This window comes from Helianthus annuus, chromosome 14, assembly GCF_002127325.2.
Source record: "Helianthus annuus cultivar XRQ/B chromosome 14, HanXRQr2.0-SUNRISE, whole genome shotgun sequence".
NCBI classification, from domain to species: Eukaryota; Viridiplantae; Streptophyta; class Magnoliopsida; order Asterales; family Asteraceae; genus Helianthus; species Helianthus annuus.
The window spans coordinates 164,590,700-164,609,988 of record NC_035446.2 but is presented as its reverse complement, the minus strand read 5'-3'; the positions used below and the strand labels follow the sequence as shown (position 1 = coordinate 164,609,988).

At 34.1% G+C, this 19,289-nt stretch overlaps 1 protein-coding gene across 2 annotated transcripts; it reads right to left on the bottom strand.

The window, feature by feature from the left end:
* Window positions 1-10,415: 10,415 nt before the first annotated feature.
* Window positions 10,416-14,598, bottom strand: LOC110914996 (telomere repeat-binding protein 4). Of its 2 annotated transcripts, none has more exons than XM_022159614.2 (10): window positions 14,354-14,598; window positions 13,226-13,332; window positions 12,417-13,137; window positions 12,183-12,344; window positions 12,016-12,078; window positions 11,855-11,934; window positions 11,498-11,742; window positions 11,095-11,406; window positions 10,938-11,001; window positions 10,416-10,849 (listed from the first exon to the last, which is right to left on the bottom strand). In XM_022159614.2, the coding sequence occupies exons 2-10, from the start codon at window positions 13,307-13,309 to the stop codon at window positions 10,664-10,666; spliced, it is 1,917 nt and encodes a 638-aa protein (XP_022015306.1). In that variant the 5' UTR covers window positions 13,310-13,332; window positions 14,354-14,598; the 3' UTR covers window positions 10,416-10,663. The 2 variants fall into 2 exon arrangements, with proteins under 2 accessions (XP_022015306.1, XP_022015307.1); XM_022159615.2 differs by having other exon boundaries at window positions 13,226-13,335; window positions 14,354-14,597.
* Between the last annotated feature and the right edge of the window lie 4,691 nt (window positions 14,599-19,289).

Sequence of the window (19,289 nt, the reverse complement as noted above, 5' to 3'; positions counted from 1 at the left end):
TTCGGTTATTTTATATGGCCGAATTGCCTTTCTAGTTAACAGGATTACATATAAAATGACTAAATTGTCCTTCTGGTTAACAGAAAAAATGGATGAAGTTAACTAAGTGGACTAAAATGGTAACGGTGAAACATTTTTTGGACCCACATGATAAAAATGAAATATTTGGACTAAACTGGCAAAATGCTCTAAACCACAGATCCTAAAATGGCATTTAACTCTTTAAAAAAAATAAACCTTTCGGGCCCTGGGGAGTTTGGGCCTTGTACCGTCGCCCACTCTACACACCCTCCGGGCCTGGATCTAATTCATATTTTCTTCACGATTGGACTTTGACAAAACATTATTTATGAATTATGTATGTATGCATATCAATATATGTTGTGACTTATGTACATATTTGATGATTTAATTGATTATCCATATACCTAAATTAATTATTGTGACCACAAACATGAAAATCCTGATGCCCTCAAAACAACTTTTAATATTATTGTATAATGTAATATCAATGATTTTGATGTGTACATATTGTTGTTAATGCGTCAACTTCTTGCTAAAAATGAGTTTACACCAATAATTTTGTTAATAACTTAAAACTGTAATTTTCTGATCATTCACAAACCAACATCAAAATCAAAATAAATTATATACAAAAATCTTGAAAAAAAAATCAAAAACAATTCAACATGTCAAAAATAATAGAAAGAAGCGTGGCAATGCTTTGAGAATATCATGTATCTTGGTCAGCACTTTGGCTCATTCATATAACTTTATTGCATCAGTGGTAGCATCCATTTGTGAAATATGAGATATTTCTGAGATCTTGTTTCTTGTTTAAATTTTCTATTTTGAGTGACGTTGGATTCACATGAGAAGATTTATCTCAAGAAACTCATTTAGATTCAAGCCTGCGTATCACTCAACAACAGCAATATAGATATCATGTGGTTTCACTCTATTCATTCTACATTTCATAGGTTTCTAACAAGTTTTTAGTCTTCTCTTTGAAACCAGTTTAAAACTGGTTAGACTTGAACTGAACCGGTCAGAACCGACGAACCCCGAATCAGTTTCAAACCAAAATCGATTTGACTTTTTATTAACCAATCTGAACCGATTTATGGCCCTCTACAAGCGCCCTTACACTTAATCCACTCATCTTTTGTAAAGAAAGGAAGTTAATCCTTCCTTCAAAACATCCACCTTTATATCTACTAGCATAACTTACATATCTTACTAGATTATTACCTCTCATCCTTAAAAATATAAGATAAGGATCATCATAAAATGCTTAGTTATTGTGATTAAGAAAAACAAATCTAAATCGTATAAATAGTTAATAATTTTTTATATTTAGTTTTTCTTACATATACACACTTAACTTATGTACTTGAAAGATCATCAAACTAATTTGATCATATATGTATTACCTTTAACATAACCTACACATGTGTGTAAGTTATGTACATAAAAAATAATTAAACTAATTTGATCATGTTTGTTTTTATAAATTTTGAGCAAAGGACTAAGGCTGCACGGTATGCATGCCGTCCTCCACCGGCGCCCCCCACGTCCTCCATCCCGCCCCCACGTCCTCCGTCTCGTCTTCCACGTCCCATTTCAGACGGTGGCGACGGTCTGAAATGGTGGGCCCCCTTTGTTTTGTTTGTTTGGTTGTGTTAGGGACTTGTACATTAGGCTTCAATACTTGTACATAGGGCATAGAAATTAAAAATAAAAAATAAAAAAAGTGGTCGGGTAGGATCATCCTCTCATACCCTCTAGTGACCATCCTTGGGAGGACTATGACGTGGCGCCTACATGGCGGATGATCCTCCAAGAATGGGATATCACCATACCCTCTAGCCTAAAGGAGTGAGAAACAACAACTATTACATTTATACCATAGATTTTTGTAACATTGGAAAAATAAATGATTCATTACACATACACATACTCATGCTTACACCACAGATCCTAAATATACATATAAGAGGATGGGGTGGTCACTAGTGACCATTTTTCCATCACTCATAATATGCAATCATGTTCCCCCATGTCAGCAACCCTTTTCCATTACTCACAACCTTTTTTAGTGGGGGTGGTCATCACTCACCACCACACCCAACAATTTCCCCCAACCAACAATTACACTCACAAATAAAACCATCACGCGTTGTAAAAATAACGAAATCATGTTTTCGTTAATATATAACGCGTTATATATGGAGGTGGGGGTGGGATTTCGTTATTTCCACGCGTTATTTTGATCTATCACTCGTTATATTATGACCACCCCGCCTGGCATAATAACTTGACTGTCAGATGACGATTCTTAATATTAGAGCATTCACATCTATTCCATCATATTTTTACCCTATATTACACTAAAAATTTCCTCTCTCTTCTTTTCAATTAAATAATTTTTTTACACCTTTATGATTACGTTTTCTCTCTTCTCTATTCACAGTCACTTTCAAAATATATTAAAAAATTATAGGGGATGAACAGTGTCTCCTCAAATATACAGATGAACAGTAACATTTTCTCTCTCGTACACTCACAACCACTTTTTATATTCTTTATATTATAAAAACTTCACTCATGTATTTTGGTGGAATGGATCTACTAGCAATAGCAATAGCATCTACTAGCAATAGCATAACTTACATCTCTCACTACACCGCTAGCTCTCATACAAACATATAAGGTAAAGAATCATCATACGTTTAGTTATTGTGATAGGAAAAAAAATCTCAAATAACCATTCTTGATATTACAACTTCAGGACCTATTCTAAGGCCGGCCCTGAGGGTGGGCGGGGAGGGCCACCGGCCATGGTCCGACATTTGAAGGGCACATTATTTAAAAAAAAATCCAATATGTATATGTAAAAAAATAAATTAATAGGGTATACTCATACAAACACCAACATAAACCCACTTACAAAACTATTTTTATGGTTTAAATTAGTTATTAGCCCATTGGCATTAGGTTAAGACCTTTAGTGAGCCCAATACCCAATTTCGTTAAGGACTAAAGACACATTTTTTCGAGCTTGAACAAGGTACACGAATTATCAGGGTTGGCTCTGCTAACGAGTTCATATTGTATCGACAACCAACTCCTAGTGCGGAAAAGCAAGGAGTGACCCAACATGACCGTCGATATCACTCCAAACCAAAAAAGCCTTATTCATTACACCCTAACAAAGAACCAACAATTTCTACACGGATATTGGCAGCCAAACAGACAATGTTAGTGATACCAAACATGCATAGTGCATGTCCCTCTCCTTACTCTCTATAGTATATATACACTACGTGTCTAGTTTTCATCCATTAAGTGAGATTCAACTTTGCATCTGTATGTGAAGTTCGCTTCGAATTTTAGTGGTATGGATGATTTTGATTCAGTTTGGTTTGAATGAATTTGTAGAAAAGTCGAATTCAACCAATAAAATATTAGTCCAAATGGAAAAATAAAATGATGAAAAATCAATTTATAATTGAAGCCATATATAATGAATCAAAAACCAAACTTCTTGTTCGGGTTTTGGTTTTTAGCTAAAAAGGAGTGAAGCACACCTACCTTTTAAACAATGAAAACTATACACTCATTATGATGCGACAACACGAGTCTAAAATATTTGTTATTGCTAATTCACTTAGTTAAAAAAAAAGTTATTGTCACAAATCAGTGAATCATGTTACCATATATTGAAAATTGTGATAAATCACCCCTTTCTTAGGCCACCCGTAGTGGTGTCAAAATTAGGCGTTTTTTTAGAAATTAACGCCCCAAAACGCCAAACATACGGCCCCCTGGGCGTTGTTTTTGACAAAATGGTATATGGCGTTCTTAATTCAACGCCCAAGATGAAAAGCATTTGGCCAATAACTGTTTTAATTGAATATTATTTGTTTTAATAATTAAAAATAATAATAATTGGGTAATTAAGGGAGTGTCACGTGTCGAACAACACCCATGGGTGGGAGTATTATCTTTGCTGACTAGGACGACACGTGGCGGACAACGCCCAAGGGTGAGAAATTATTCACCATAACCACTGCGCATGGTCTTAGATCTCTTGGTTCACGGAAAAACATTATCCTTGAGGATTTCATCAAACTTTAAAAGTTGACACCACAAAACAAGTAACATACTAATAATTTGATGGTTTGATTGAACATGAAGAAATAATTTTTACATAGTAATAACTATTTTATAGTTTTCATTTTTCACCATAAGACCACCCGTAGTGGTAAACAAGAATAATGCCCCCAACATGGGGCATTATACGACACGTGGCATCCTAGTCACACATGGGGCATTATAGCAAAAGAGGCGTAGTGGGGCATTATCCCAATAACGCCCCTTCCAATTATTAAAAAAGAAAAAAAAAAAAAAAGGGAAACAAATGGTGAGGCTGGTCAAACACATGGTCTAAAAGGATTGGCTGGTCAAATGCAAGATGAGCGTTTTAAAAACCACGCCTACAACAAATTTGAACAAAAAAACGCCCGGAAACGCCGGGCGTAATGGGATCCGGGGCGTTTTCCGGCGTTTTTTTTGAATTTTTTTTTAAAAAAACGCCCCACTACGGGCAGACTAAGACTAAAAGAATAGATTCTTTCTAAGAACTACCAAGTCACACACCTCCTACAGTTGTTTTTCATATGATTCGAATTTTCAATCTATTGGAGTACATTTTTTACACACGTTTTAATACCACTAGAATACATGCGTTTATAACAAAAAAAAAAATAGAGATATTAAAAGTACAACTAGAAAATGCAAATGATTTATTACCTATCAATCACCAGCCTATTAATAACTGCTAATTATGATTTAGTTTTAAATTTTCTTTCATTTTTCTTTTTTTTTTTTATCATCTTAATTTGAAGGTTTGTTAACATAACGTATTAACCTTTTCACTTTTTTTTTTTCATAATGATGTTACTTTGTTTTAACGACAAATTTCATTTTTAACTCTAGGAGCTTTATCTCATCATGCCTTGGCATGTCATTTCTATCTTTTTAGCAAATTAAACTTTATGAAAAAAAAAAAAAAAAAAAAAACACATTGAGAAATTGCTAAGAATTAATCAGAATAATTATGAAACTTTGAAGACTAAGTCACTAATAACTTACTTTATTATTATTACAGACTTAATCTAGTATCATAGGTAAGATGGTTATGTTAATCGATGACTTAAAGAGTTAAAAGTTCAATTAAAAATAATACACAAAACTTTAAAGTTTATACTTTTGATATTGGAAAATTTGAAACTAAAATAAATTGAAAAAGGTCTACGTCATATGATATGAGGGACCAAAGTTCATCTGGGCCCTTTCAAATCCATGTTCATTTCACATACGACTCATTTTAGTTGGGCCAATCTTTCTGTTTTTATAGGCATTGTATGCAATCTAAATACGAAGACCTCTAAGTTCTAGTATGATCTCATACATAAAAAATGTGAGCTATCGTGACACCCCAAGACACTAAGTTCTAGTATGATCTCATACATAAAAAATGTGAGCTATCGTGACACCCCAAGACAATAAATGTAGTCTGCTTTATCCTAGTGGCATACGGTTTTGTTCCCGGGTATCAGGGGCGAAGTATAGAGGGGGGTCGGGGGTGGGGGGGGGACGTTTCGCTCAATAGTGTTAATGATGTTTGTCTTCCCTTCCCAAATGACATAACGAGCTGCTCAAATCCCACATTGTAACACGCCCACCGGCCACCACACCCATGATAATGTGCTAGTTACCCAACTAGCTCGCTTTCTTAATTTCAGTGCACGAGCAAAGGTTTTCGATGAGGACACCCATCATAATAGTAGTACCATCCAAAACGCTTAACTACATGGCTTTAATGTGATCCGGTGTGCTTTGTGACCCTAAAATGTGGCATACCTTTAATAATCTTGAGGAGACAATTTGACATATATTGAGATCTCATAGAAGTTTTAGTTTCAAATAATTAAAAGTGTTTTTATCATCCAACATCACAACTGATATAAATAAAAAGAGACACATAGTATAATTTTAATACATGAGAGAATGTTAGAAATAAAATACTTTGTTAGTTTTAACAAAATATTAAGTTTTTTATTAACGTGTTTTGGATCACTTTATAAGTTCGTTTGTGTACTTACATTAATCAGTTTACATATGGTGCAACCATATCACTGATTCGGAATTAAGATTTGTGTAATATGTGGTATTTTCATTTGGTTCGATTTTGCAACTAATAAATCATGCAAACATGTCAGTTACATTTATTTTGTTATCCGTGGTTTTAATAAAAGTACGAAACTGATGAGTTTGTCATACATATTTGATGCAGGACAAATATCGAGATTCGAGCTCACATATTATATATATTAATAGAAAGTTGTGATGAATAGTAATTGAAAATTTTTAAGTATTTATTTTTAATTTTAGTAATCTTTCATCTATTATTTATTTTATTTTTTAGTAATAAATAGTATTTGAAAATTATATATTATATATATTAATAGAAAGTTGTGATGAATAGTAATTATATATATTATTATTATATATATTAATAGAAAGTTGTGATGAATAGTAATTGAAAATTTTTAAGTATTTATTTTTAATTTTAGTAATCTTTCATCTATTATTTATTTTATTTTTTAGTAATAAATAGTATTTGAAAATTCTTAGGTATTTGTTTATTATATTTGGCATTTAATTTTTTATACATTTGTTTTTATTTTTAGTAGTATTTTATCTGTTATTCATTTGATTTTTCAATAATAAATAGTAATTAATAATTTTTATGTAACTGTTTTATTAGACCATAGGGTATGGTGAGGTTAGTCCTCAAAGAGGCCACCTGCCACGTAGGCGTCACCTCACCATAGGTGGAGGACCATCCCCTTGAGAACTACGCAAGAGTGTGGAGGGGAAATCATGACTACCCAAGAGGGACCAACCAAAATTAAAGCAGCCAATCAAAATTAAAGCATGCAAGGAGAGAGAGAGAACAAGGAAGAGGGGGCCCACCACTTTGCTTCGTTGGAGACATCTTGGAGAAGACGGGAGGGACGCGACAACCCTCTAGGGGGCGGTGTGCGACGGGGCCGACGACCCGGGACGGGGAGGGGACGACCCCCACACCCGATGATCTTATTTTTCATTAGTAGCATTATATTTAGCATTTAATTTGTTTTTTTATTATTATAACTTACGTTCATTAACTTTAAAAAAAAATTCTAAATCTGCATTTATGTTTATTTATTTTGTTAACTTTCCAAGTTATTTGCTCGCGCATTGTGTTGGTACGTTAGCACGGACATTGGATGGGTATCGATTTGGTTCGTTACATTAGCGGTATGTTCATGCACTTGATATAGAAATTAACATGTGTTTTACATCGACCGAAACGATAAAAACGGTAGCCGATAGCGACACCGATGTTGTTCAAACGATATCGATCGGTTCAAATTATGACGGTACTGGTACCGATATTCAATTATCGTCATAGACAGAGTTGTATAATTTTTTTTTTTTGAAACCGGACACCATAAATATGAATACAGATAACAACGGTACTGATGTTGTTTGGCATAATATGCTAGTTGAGAATTAAAAAAAGAAAACACATATATAAACGAATAAAATCTACATGATATGACCAACTGACCATTAATGTGTTGGGCCATACAAAATCAAGTGAAAGCCCAACTTAGTTACTACAATTCTCTAAGCCCCAGCCCAGGAAATATTGCACTTTAGAGTTGAGTTAATTGCGTTTTTCCTCCTTGTAATTTGTTGAAAATAAAGAGTTCATTAGTTTAAAAGTTACTAAAACAATCTTTGTATTTTTGCTTTTGTAACAATTACAACTCATCCTTATTAACACCATTTAGCTATTTTGTTAGTTTATTTAAAATGACTATAATGCCTGGATAGTGATAGTGAAGGTGACTGTAATTGTTACAAAAGTGAAAGCACAGTGACTATTTTAACAATTTTTAAACTAATAGACTGTAATGACTACTTTTAACAAACCAGAAGGACGAAAAACGTAATTAACTCTTTCCTTTAGATACTTTATTTCATTTATAATCAAATACGTGTTAATTCAATTGTATAATAAGATGCTACATTTTTCTAGTAACCATAGGCGCAGGATAGAAGGGGCCCGGGGGGGGGGGGGGGGGGAGGGGGATTTTTTAGGTATATATGTTTTCGACCCCCGGTCGAAAATCTCAAGCTTCGCCACTGCTAGTAACCATAACATAAATTAAAAAAAAATACCTGTTTATCATATAGTTAGAAGAGTAAGTTAACTAATTTTTATTTTTTTGTTTATGAACGACAAATTTGGATCACTGACGAACCACTGGAGTATCATCGTGCTACCAGCAGAACCACCTGATCATATCCATCTCCACTAGGCAACAATGCCTATACACCAATTCAGGAGGAAACCCAATAAATCTGGGAAAACCCCCTTTGTGGAAATCAAACCCATGACTGAATGGTCATAAACCCTATCCCACCTCCAAATACCACTAGGCTATAATGCCATGGGTAACTAATTTTTAATTATATTAGAATATTTGGTTTTTATGCCCGGAACTAAAAGGAAAATACTGTTGTAGTTTTCTTATAACTTAACACTTAAATTGCACCCATAAAGTAGTTGCAGCAAAGGTATGTTATAAGATATATTGTTATAACCCTTTCAAAAGTCTATTGAAAGATTTAAAGTATTGATCATATGATATTGGATATTTCTAAACTAACTTAACGGGTCAAGTTATTCTACAAAGGCTTCTAATTGTAAGAAGTGTAAGAAGGATTTATAGAGTGACAAGTGTCCAATAACCTAAAACTAAACCCACTACATCACCACCAAAAACCTAAACACCCACCCCCACCCCACCCCACCACCACCCAAAAACCTAACACCCCCCCCCCCCCCCCGTCAAAAAAAAATCTATACCTCACCAAAAAACCTAAACCCCCCCTCCCCCCCCCCTCACCCCACCCCACCCCCCAAAAACCTAAAAAAACCTAACCCCCACCCCCCAAAAACCTTAAAAAAATCTAAAAAAAACTAAACCCCCACCCCCACCTCCAACCCCTCGGCAAAAAAAAAAAAAAACCCCTCCCCCCCACCCCCACCCCCCAAAAACCTAAAAAAAACCTAACCCCCCCCCCCCCCTCACCCCACCCCACCCCCAAAAACCTAAAAAAACCTAACCCCCACCCCCCAAAAACCTAAAAAAAATCTAAAAAAAACTAAACACCCACCCCCACCCCTCGGCACAAAAAAAAAAAAAAAAAAAAAAAAAAATTTAGGGTGGGTGATGTGTGTGTGTGTGTGGGGGGGGGGGTTTAGGTTTTTGGTGGTGGTGGATGTTTAAGGTTTTTTTTTTTTTTTTTTTTTTTTTTTTTTGTAGTGGGGTTTTTTTATGTAGTGGGTTTTTTAAGGTTATTGGACACTTGTCACTCTATAAATCCTTCTTACACTTCTTACAATTAGGATCCTTTGTATTTGATCCTAATCCCTAACTTAATATCCAGTCTAAAGTAAAAGATAATGTTACTTTGATTTTAAGAAAAGTGAAAATGTTGAAGGCAAAGGATGAGTTGGCGTGTGAATTGGACAAACAGAAATGCTTGTGTTGAAACTTTAAGAAATTAAAGCTTTCGTTGAGTATGCAGGTTCTTTCGGTAATTTTAATAATAGTTATAGTTAAATAAGCAATTAATCTTCACAAGATATATGCCCCTCTTTTAAGGTTGGATCTATGAATAATAATAATCACAAATATTTTAATAGGCTAGAGTTTTATATTTAGAGTAGATCCTATATTATATCTGGCAATATTTTATTATATCATATAGAAAAAGTTTAAGAGAATCTTTATTAAGTCGTATTTAATTTAATTTTAAGAAAATGAAAGAGACCCCAGTCCACATGCTCATGCCTCATCCCTCTAAATGCATTATCTTAGCAACGGGATCTACGTAGTGAATAATAATATTCCCACCAATCTCTTTATTTTCGTCCGCTTATATTATTATTATTTGTAGCCTGTAATTAGTCAATAAGGTCAGCTTTATAAAATCTTATCCTTTTGTTTTGATTTTAAATCCAACATTTAAATAATCATTGTTAGCCCCATGATCTTTTATCGTAGAGGTTATAGGTGCGAGTCTCGCCTGGAGCATCTTTCGGGCGATTGGTTTTCTCTGGAATGGTGGCAGGCTGTGTCATCTGCGTTGAAATCGGTGGATGGCCTTTTGCCATTGGGTTATCCTGACGACCGGGCTTTTGTTGGTCGTTCAAAAAAAAGCTAATTAATACAACAACAAAGAATGGTATGATATTTTTAACTGCAAACAAATAACAGACTTTATGAAGAAAGAAAACAAGAATCAATTACATAAAGATAAAAAAATGTTTACAGATTGCATACAAACAGTACAATGTGCAAAAGAATGGTATGAAACTGACAATTTCTAAAACATGTTAAAAACACCCTTATTTCCTCTCCACCAGCCACTTTAAGAGAGGACTGACTCTTTAGTAAGTAAATATATGAGATATTACAGTAATTTAAACAAGTTAAACTTTGTACACACCATCCCCAACTCATTTCCGCCTTCAAACTTTAACCGCTGGCAGAGTTTGAATGGGTTCGGTCTGATGTTTCCCATGTGGCTTAAGTTGATTCTGAGTCCAGAAAGAATGTGCCGCCAAGACTCGGTCCAGTAGAGCTTGCGGTACTGGCTCCCCCCTTCTTTGCTGAGGTGATATACTCGCTGTGTGAACCAATGTTTTCCATTTATCCTGTATATATATTGAAACTTTAATGATAAACTTCACAAAAAAAAAAAATAAATAAATAAATAAATAAATAAATAAATTGATGTATTACTTTCAAGTCCACATAAGTTCGGTGGTTTGCATCATCAAATGCACGGATTTTAACGTCGCGCCATCTAGAAACATAATAAGAATAAGCATTGGAACTATTGTTTACTGATATCATACTTTCGTTAAGTAATATTTGAAAATGAGCGGGATATACACACCTTCCAGTTCCGAGTGTTTCAACAGCTTCTACAAGTGCTTCTACTTCAGAAACAGAAAACGGCCTTCTAGTTCTACGTTGTGAAAGTTCGGTTTTTTTGCTCACTTTGTGGTTTAGCGGGACCATTGCGAGTGTCTCTGGATTCAGTTGTCGGATTGGCACGATAGCTTTAGTATCCACCGTTTCTTCTATCGATACCTGTTTACTTTCTTGATTATTCTCAGTTATGTTCTCCAAACAAGTTACTACAGGAGGATCTACATCTACCGAAGAGTTCAAGAAACCCACATCCATAATAGGACTAGCTAGAGAACTGTATACATACAAACAAATAAGTCAAATGCTAATATTAATAAAAGTCAACTAATGGGTAGTATATGTGTGAAAGGGGAATTATATATTACATGGGTGGTGGTGGTGGTGGTGGTTCATGATTGTCACATGGTGGCAATGATGGAGGTTCGAATTGTTCGATCTGAGAAGCTTCGGGAAGATTAGGCTCTAATATAAATCCCAAAGTGTCACTGTTTAACGAAACGCCTGTTTGTTGCAGCGTTGTGTTGTCATCGTTAATCTTTTCGCCTTGAAGAAGTACCCCTACGTGTAATTCACCTCCTAGAATCGCTGTTACAGCTTCCACAACCGTCCTCTGTGGAAAAAAGATTTCAACACAAACCACAATTCGAAATTCAAAATCGATAACTAATCAAATGATACTTGATCAACAAGAAACAGAATGCTTGTGTTAAAAGCGAAAGTACCTTTAAAGAACCTATTGTCGATGTCTCGGGAATCTCGATGTATAGTTCTGGCACTTTAAAGGAATTTATGCTAAATTTCACTGCATGAAGTAACATCATGCATATAAGAAATTTGTCAAATGAAAATATAATCATGTATACATGAGACGTCAGAGGAGTACCATGACCATCCTTAGATTGAAAGGGACTTTTATGGTTGATAACCGAAGACGTCACTGATTTTGCTGTATGGCAAATATACAACACAATTGGTTAACCATATGTTTAAACTTTAAATCCATGATAATGATATGTATTAATAACAAGAAAATTGAAGAAAATTAAAGACCTTTAGGTGTGTTAGATATACTTTCACTGCTCGTCTCCTGAACATAATCCGGTTTTGAGTTATGATGAAACAGCTTCCTTCTCTTAGCATCAGTCGCTTCTTGACAACGTTCTCTCATGTATATGTTTTTCCTGTCTTGGTCAAACGCTTTGACTCCACGACCTAAACGAACCATAAAGTGATCAGAGAAGAAAAAGAATCACACGGCATAAAATGCATAAACATTTCACTTACTGGTAGCATTAGACGGTTCATAGCTTTTCAGCTTCGGAGCTGATTTCCAGTGCCTAGTAGTAGTCAACAACTTCCGTATTCTTCTACATCCGGGACGTGACTGCCATCTCAACGCTCTCATTTTGGCGATATGCTGATTAAAACTAAAATAATTTTCGTCATCATCTCTAATACCTATCTTTACATTATTCCTATGCAGATGTGCATTGTTACATGAACTACTTAATACACGATGATTCACACATGATTTAACTGCGGTAAAATCTTCACTTAGTTTTTCTACTGCATTTGTTTGCACTTTGGTTTCCTTACTATCCATCATACCATCACATGAGGTTTCTAACTTCACATTAGCGTTAACTTCCTTCGAGAAATCTGAAGTGCTAACTATAGAAGCATGTTCTAAAGCGGAATCGTTGTCGGACTGTGGCAGATCCTTCACTGCGGGTTCTAGTTTTAACTCTAAGTTAGAGGGTACAGGAACAAACTCGTTCTCACCACAACATCCCTGATCAAGATAATCCAATCTTAGAGGATTGATTTTGACTTCAAGCGGTTCCTGCTTAACACCTTCTTCATGAACGGTAATCTGTTCTTTTCTTTCTGGACCAGTGCTAGAAACAGAAGTTTCACTCTCCTGCAGTAACTTGCCAGCCACAGCTGCCAATAGCTCAAAGGGGCAGATTTCGCTACCCGCTGATGATTTCTTATGTGAAATCCTCTAGGAAAATGAAGAATAATATTAGTCAATTATAAGTTCTCATGAAAATTTTGATTAAGGAAACAATGAAACTCGATGATTTACTCACTCTTGAGGACCTCGGAGCCTTAGGTACGACAGGGGCAAGAAAACCGTCAAATCCTCCATTATATAGTCTCTTCTTTGACACCATCTTTTAGGCATGCATGCCAAATTCTGCTATTAGATAGTAAAGAATCAGAAGCTTTATATCAGGTCATCTCTTAGGCAAACCGCGCCTTGAAAGTAAAAGACTTCAAGTCTCGAAAAATAGTATTAAATTAACGATACTTCACATTCGATACTTGGTGGAGGTAAACCACAATAATAGCAATAACATGATCAATAAAAGATAAAAGCTTAAAGAGACAATGACATGATCTTCTATTAAGGTTAGGTTATGCGGTAAGTTTACTGATTCGGTATTTCACTATTTCTTCAACCCGCAAACCTTTGCAAAACTCACCTACTACATCTACACTACACTGATCTTTAACAACAACAAGTCTCTCATTCTTAATAACAGCACAACTTGTTAGACGCATATCGTTGATCCAAACATTGATTTTCATTCCTTTTTCGATCCAAACCGGAACAACTTACAATGAATTAACTCAGCCATATAAGGAAAATAAGCAGAGAACTGATCCCATAGATTGGGAGGTAAGATTAAGATTTAAAAGTGACAAAAAAATAAAAATAAAATATTCATACAGATCTACAGAAAGCTGGCCTAAGTCCACACATAGAAATCACCGCCCTGATTAACAAATATAGAAAACAAGATGAAAATTGAAAAACGTTAAAAGTACTCAACACCATGCAATATCAAATTACTATTAGAAAAACCTCTTCCACAATAACACATAAACCATAAACCTCATAATTAATTAATTATTTAACTCACATTTAATCTAACAAAACATAATTTCACCTTCAATTAGATCTTATAACCGATAATTACGAAATTAAAACTCAAAATTCCACACAATTCAATAAATTAAACCTAGAAACACACGTTTTCCGAAATCCGATCCGATCTCTGCAATCAAATTCAACAATTCAGCTAAATTGAGTAAATTCCGATGGTGATCGTACCAAATCTCGAAATAAAACACGAATTCAGGCGAATCGGAATACATAGATTCAAATTCAATACTGATAACTTAAGGATAGATAGATCGATCGGGAAAGTTACCTGCGTTTGGATGAAAAATTGATCAACGTGATTAACTGTAGAAGAATTTGGAGTCCGTTTGATAGATTCGTGCAATCATAAACCACGAATTGTGAGAACAGAAAATGTGATAAATATTATTATTATGGAGGGAGAAGTTTAGATCAACAACAACTGAATAGAAAACATAAACCACAAGTGGTTTTGTAGAGAGAGAAAGGGGAGGAGAGAGAGAGAGAGAGATAGGGGGCTTAAACCCTTGGTTTATATATTTTTTGAGAGGAAGGGTAGAATGGTAATTATACAGGGGTGTGTGATGAGGGATGAAAGACCCATAAACATGTATGATCTGTTGAGGAGGGTTTTTAGGACCACTTTAACCTTACCTTCTTTTCCCAAGTTTGCGTGGATATGTGGATAGCTTTTGACACGTGGTCGGGTTTTACAAGCCTCCACTTTTGTTTTTCCCTCTTTTTTTATTTTATTTTTTATTTTTTGTTTTCTAATTTATTGCATATTTGCTTGTGGGCTTGTGGCCCTATGGGTTATGTATTTAAATCTAAGATTCATTTACAATACTAAATTAAGTGTATATCTGTATAAATGTTGAAAGATAACTATGAATTGATTTGTTGACATAATTAAAAAACGTCGTAAAGAAAATAAAATGTCAAATCAGAGTTATTGCTAGAGTCTATAAAGGATAGAACGGGAACACATTGTTTCTTTATCATTGGCGATAGACGTTTTAGCTGAGATCTTCGGTTTCAAAAGCATTACTTTTTTTATTTTATTTTTTTACTGTATGATATAGTATCTAGACGTTGTTTTAGCTGAGATCTTCGGTTTCAAAAATTTACTGTTTTCTTTATTTAGTGTACGATAGAGTATCTATATAAAATGTAGTTAAGAGATTTAGATCAATCATACAAAGTACTAATAGAAAGAGTGGAGGGGGTATTTAAGGTGTTTCTGTTTTTTTAATAGTTAGAGGTAAACTGATATTTTTATATCAGCTTAGTAGATTAACTAACGTGCTAGTAAAAATACCAAATGTGTTACTAGAGAGCAAACAATTGAAACCAAGTTTGTAATTTTTTAGAAAAAAAAAATAAAAAGAAAAATAAAATATGACATTATCACAAGATCATTCATGTAATTCAATATACAAATATAATAAACCGTTAAGAAAAAAGATAATAAAAAAGTACTTAATACAAGAGTCACGTTGTTGACAGATATTATAGTAATATTCTTAATTATAGTTAGTCTTATAAAATGATGACATGTTCTGGTACCGGTGAATTAAGTATTTGTAAATATTAAATAGTTTTAAAAGACGATGATTATTATATTTCTGTGTGAGAGGTCCAATAACATCTAAATAGAGATGTCATGTGATTTTTATTTATCTAAATAGAGATGTCATGTGATTTTTATTTATCAAAAGTGTTGTGAAGAGGTATGCTCCCAAAAAGCCGCGCAAACCTCAGTTGAGGTTGCGCGTGAGACCATACTCCTTATTTTAATAAACTTCTTACTGAGAGCCTCGCGCGACCTACACCACTTTCCGATTTGTGCCGCGCGAGGCATAGCCCACAAGAAGCTCAGATATCAGCACTTAGCATAAAATAATGGAACACATGGACATACTAACCCCGCGCGGGTTAGTTAGATGCCCAACAAGAACCACACAGGAGGGGAGCGCAAGGCTACCTCCGGTGGTACACAAGGTACAAGTGGCAGTGAAAGGAGCCAATGAGCGTCCAGCAGGCTCTGGTCAATCGTGCGCCACGATCGCCTGACGAGAAGTACATAAGGACGCCTACGTGGCACCAATCAGAGGACGGAGACAACTGTCCCACGATCTCCACTTGTCTGCTGATGGCAGAAGAACAGCAAGGCCGACAACAATGACACGTGGCTCCAATCAAGGTGCGTCAGCACCGAAGAACGTCTAGAAGCCACTAAACGGTCGACACCAGCAAGGAAAAGAGCATATCCGTTATGTTGTCCATTTCCGGCCCAAGGCCCATCAGCCCATATCCTCTTACACCTCTCCGGCTATAAATAGAGACCTCATTCCACAGGTTAAACATTCTATTCCATCTACTCTCATTCTTAGCACTTAATTATCCTCTCAAAGCAGTCGCTTATTCTCACGCCGGAGCCTGGTTAAGAGGGAAACCCCCACATTCCCCTCTTAACGAGTAACGGTGTTCTGTTTTGCAGGATTATACATCAAGTCGGAGCTCAAACATTCATTAGAAGATTAACCACTATGATAGGAACATAAACCAAACCGATTAGTAACCTTAATCAGTTCAGTGTTTCTTCATGTTGGGATATCATATTAGCATGTATTAGTTAGAGTATTATATAAGCATCTTTTTGTAATTAAGAGTTATGATTTGATTATATTTTTTAACACTTATTCAAAACCTATTAACCAAAACCACCGTTATCGACCGGTTATGGTTATCATTACTCGTTAACCAATATCTCAATTATAGTTATGATTTTATGTCAAAACCGACTGATACACACCCTTATGGATGGGTTCTATAATCTAGGTTCGAGAACAGTGCATCCTGAGAGAATGGAAGTGATGTATAACACCTAATTAAATGGGTATAACTCCTAATTAAATGTAGGAGTAAATTACTTTTTTAGTCTCTATGTTTTAGTGGTTTTAACCACTTGAATTCAAAATAAAAAAAAGTTTAAGGCCTTGAGTCCTTAACCGCTCATTTTATTAACGTTTTGAGTCCAATTTTTAACGCTTGTACTTTTGATTTTGGACTCAAGTGGTTAAAACCACTAAAACATAGAGACTCCAAACGTTATAAAATAACGGTTAGGGACTCGATGCGTTAAACTTTTTTAATTTTAGACTCGAGTAGTTAAAACCATTAAAACATAGAACTCGAAAAGTAATTTACTCTAAATGTAGAGTGAGCAATACATGGACTCAATGGAATGTTTTACTTTTGGGGCTTATTGGGCTTTAAGCCTTGAAGAATCATGTGGATATGTTGTCCATTAATTTTATCATATGGGTTAAAATGTTTAATGTTAGATACTTAGATGTGTGGTTTTTTTTATCGGCAAGCTGAAAAATCTATCTACTATAATAAAAGAAATCAAGTTTTGGACACAAAATAATAAAAAAGGTTATATCTTTAAAAACCATGTGTATTACACAGATTAAATAAATATAATTTTGTATATTAAATACTAAAAACGCTGTATCTTTAAAAAACCCGTGTATAGTTGGGTCGAAAAATCTACCAAATAATAAAAACATTATATCCTTAAAAACTCTTCTATTATACGTGTTGAATAAATCTAATTTTACATAGCAAATGGTAAAAAGTTATATCTTTAAAAACTTCATGTATTACACCAATTTATATTAACTTCGTGTATTACACGGGTTATATAAATGTAACTTTGTATAGTAAAAAATAAAAAAAAGTTATATTTTTAAAAACCCCGTATTTTAGACTTGTTGAATAAATATAATTTTGTATATCAAATAATTAAAAAGTTATATTTTTAACAAATTAGGATAACATTTAATATTAGTTTATTATTTATATATTAAATTTAAGATAAGTAGGAAAGAGAGGTACTTGTTTTAAAAATATATTAAATTAACAATTTAGATTTGAGGATAATATTTTATTAAAGTATGATAATATTTAATATTAATTTATTATTTATTTATTTAGTTAGTTAATATAAGATAAATATAAATTTGATGATGCCTTCAATGAATGACATGTGTCCAAAACTTGGTTTCTTTTATTATAGTAGATAGATTACCTTTATTTAACCCGTACAATATACGGGGTTTATAAAAATATAACTTTTTATTATTTAATATATAAAATTACATTTATTCAACCCGTGTAATACACGAGGTTCCAACCTAGTATAAACTATAGAATAATTGTCAAGCTGAAAATTTTAATCGATTGATACTTTTTTGGATTATCTTTTTATTTATATTCTTATTTTAAATGTTTTTAATATAAACTCCTTTGTTCTCTAAAACTCGATGTGAGAGAACTTGCTTCAATTGTTGATTTTTAAGTCGCTAAACTCGATGTGAGAGAACTTGCTTCAATTGTTGATTTTTAAGTCTCTAAGTTTGGATATAAAGTTCTAATTGGAGTTAATTTTGAATAAAGACGTAAAATATTGTTCCATGAATAATTTTATAGATACTTTCTTAAATATGTGTAATTAGCAAAAAAATATTAAAAAAAAAAACACTCAAATCTATACACAAGTGATACTTTTCAAATACTATTTTCTATGTCTATTATGTTTTTTTTTTTAAATAAACCTAATAATGTAACACTAAATTGTCAATCTCTTTGGATTAGCAACTAGGATAATAATGTAACACTAGTTATCTATCTGTTTGGAGGATAGCAAGTCATGACACATAAAACAAACATGACATAAATCAGACATACCATTAACGGGTTAGATTGGAACCTTATGCGTTCATGTCATAAATAAGTTAATACAGCTAATTTGTTTTATAGTCGGATTTTGGTTAAGTTGTCTCTTGCCATCCTTTATCACAATTATTTTTATTAATTAGTTATGTTAAAAAATGCTATACATTTTGATGAAACAATGGTTAACTAGAGGGTTAATTCACTAGTCCCGTCGAGTATGGTTAATCCCTTTTTTCCTCGATCAATGGTCGGGTCGTCCTCTAACATGTCTCCTGCATAAGGAAACACACCGTGACTCGTAACAAGGGATGAGATGTGGGTGCTTCTTGTTACCACTCTCCGGCGTGAGAATCAGTATTTGCTTAAGAGCAAAGTGTGTGTTTGAGTAGTATGTGTGTGAGAACAGATTAGCGTTATCTCAAACTTGGTCCGGGATAAGTATTTATAGTTGAAGAGTGAAGGAGGATAGCCAATTGGCTATA

What these genes read in the sequence shown, in the direction of transcription:
- LOC110914996 (XM_022159614.2), bottom strand. Translation starts at nt 13,309, where the DNA reads ATGGTGTCAAAGAAGAGACTATATAATGGAGGATTTGACGGTTTTCTT. An exon ending in TATATCTAACACACCTAAAG is followed by an intron (nt 12,079 to 12,182) that starts GTCTTTAATTTT and finishes TTTGCCATACAG; the next exon opens with CAAAATCAGTGACGTCTTCG. An exon ending in GAACTTATGTGGACTTGAAA is followed by an intron (nt 10,850 to 10,937) that starts GTAATACATCAA and finishes ATATATATACAG; the next exon opens with GATAAATGGAAAACATTGGT.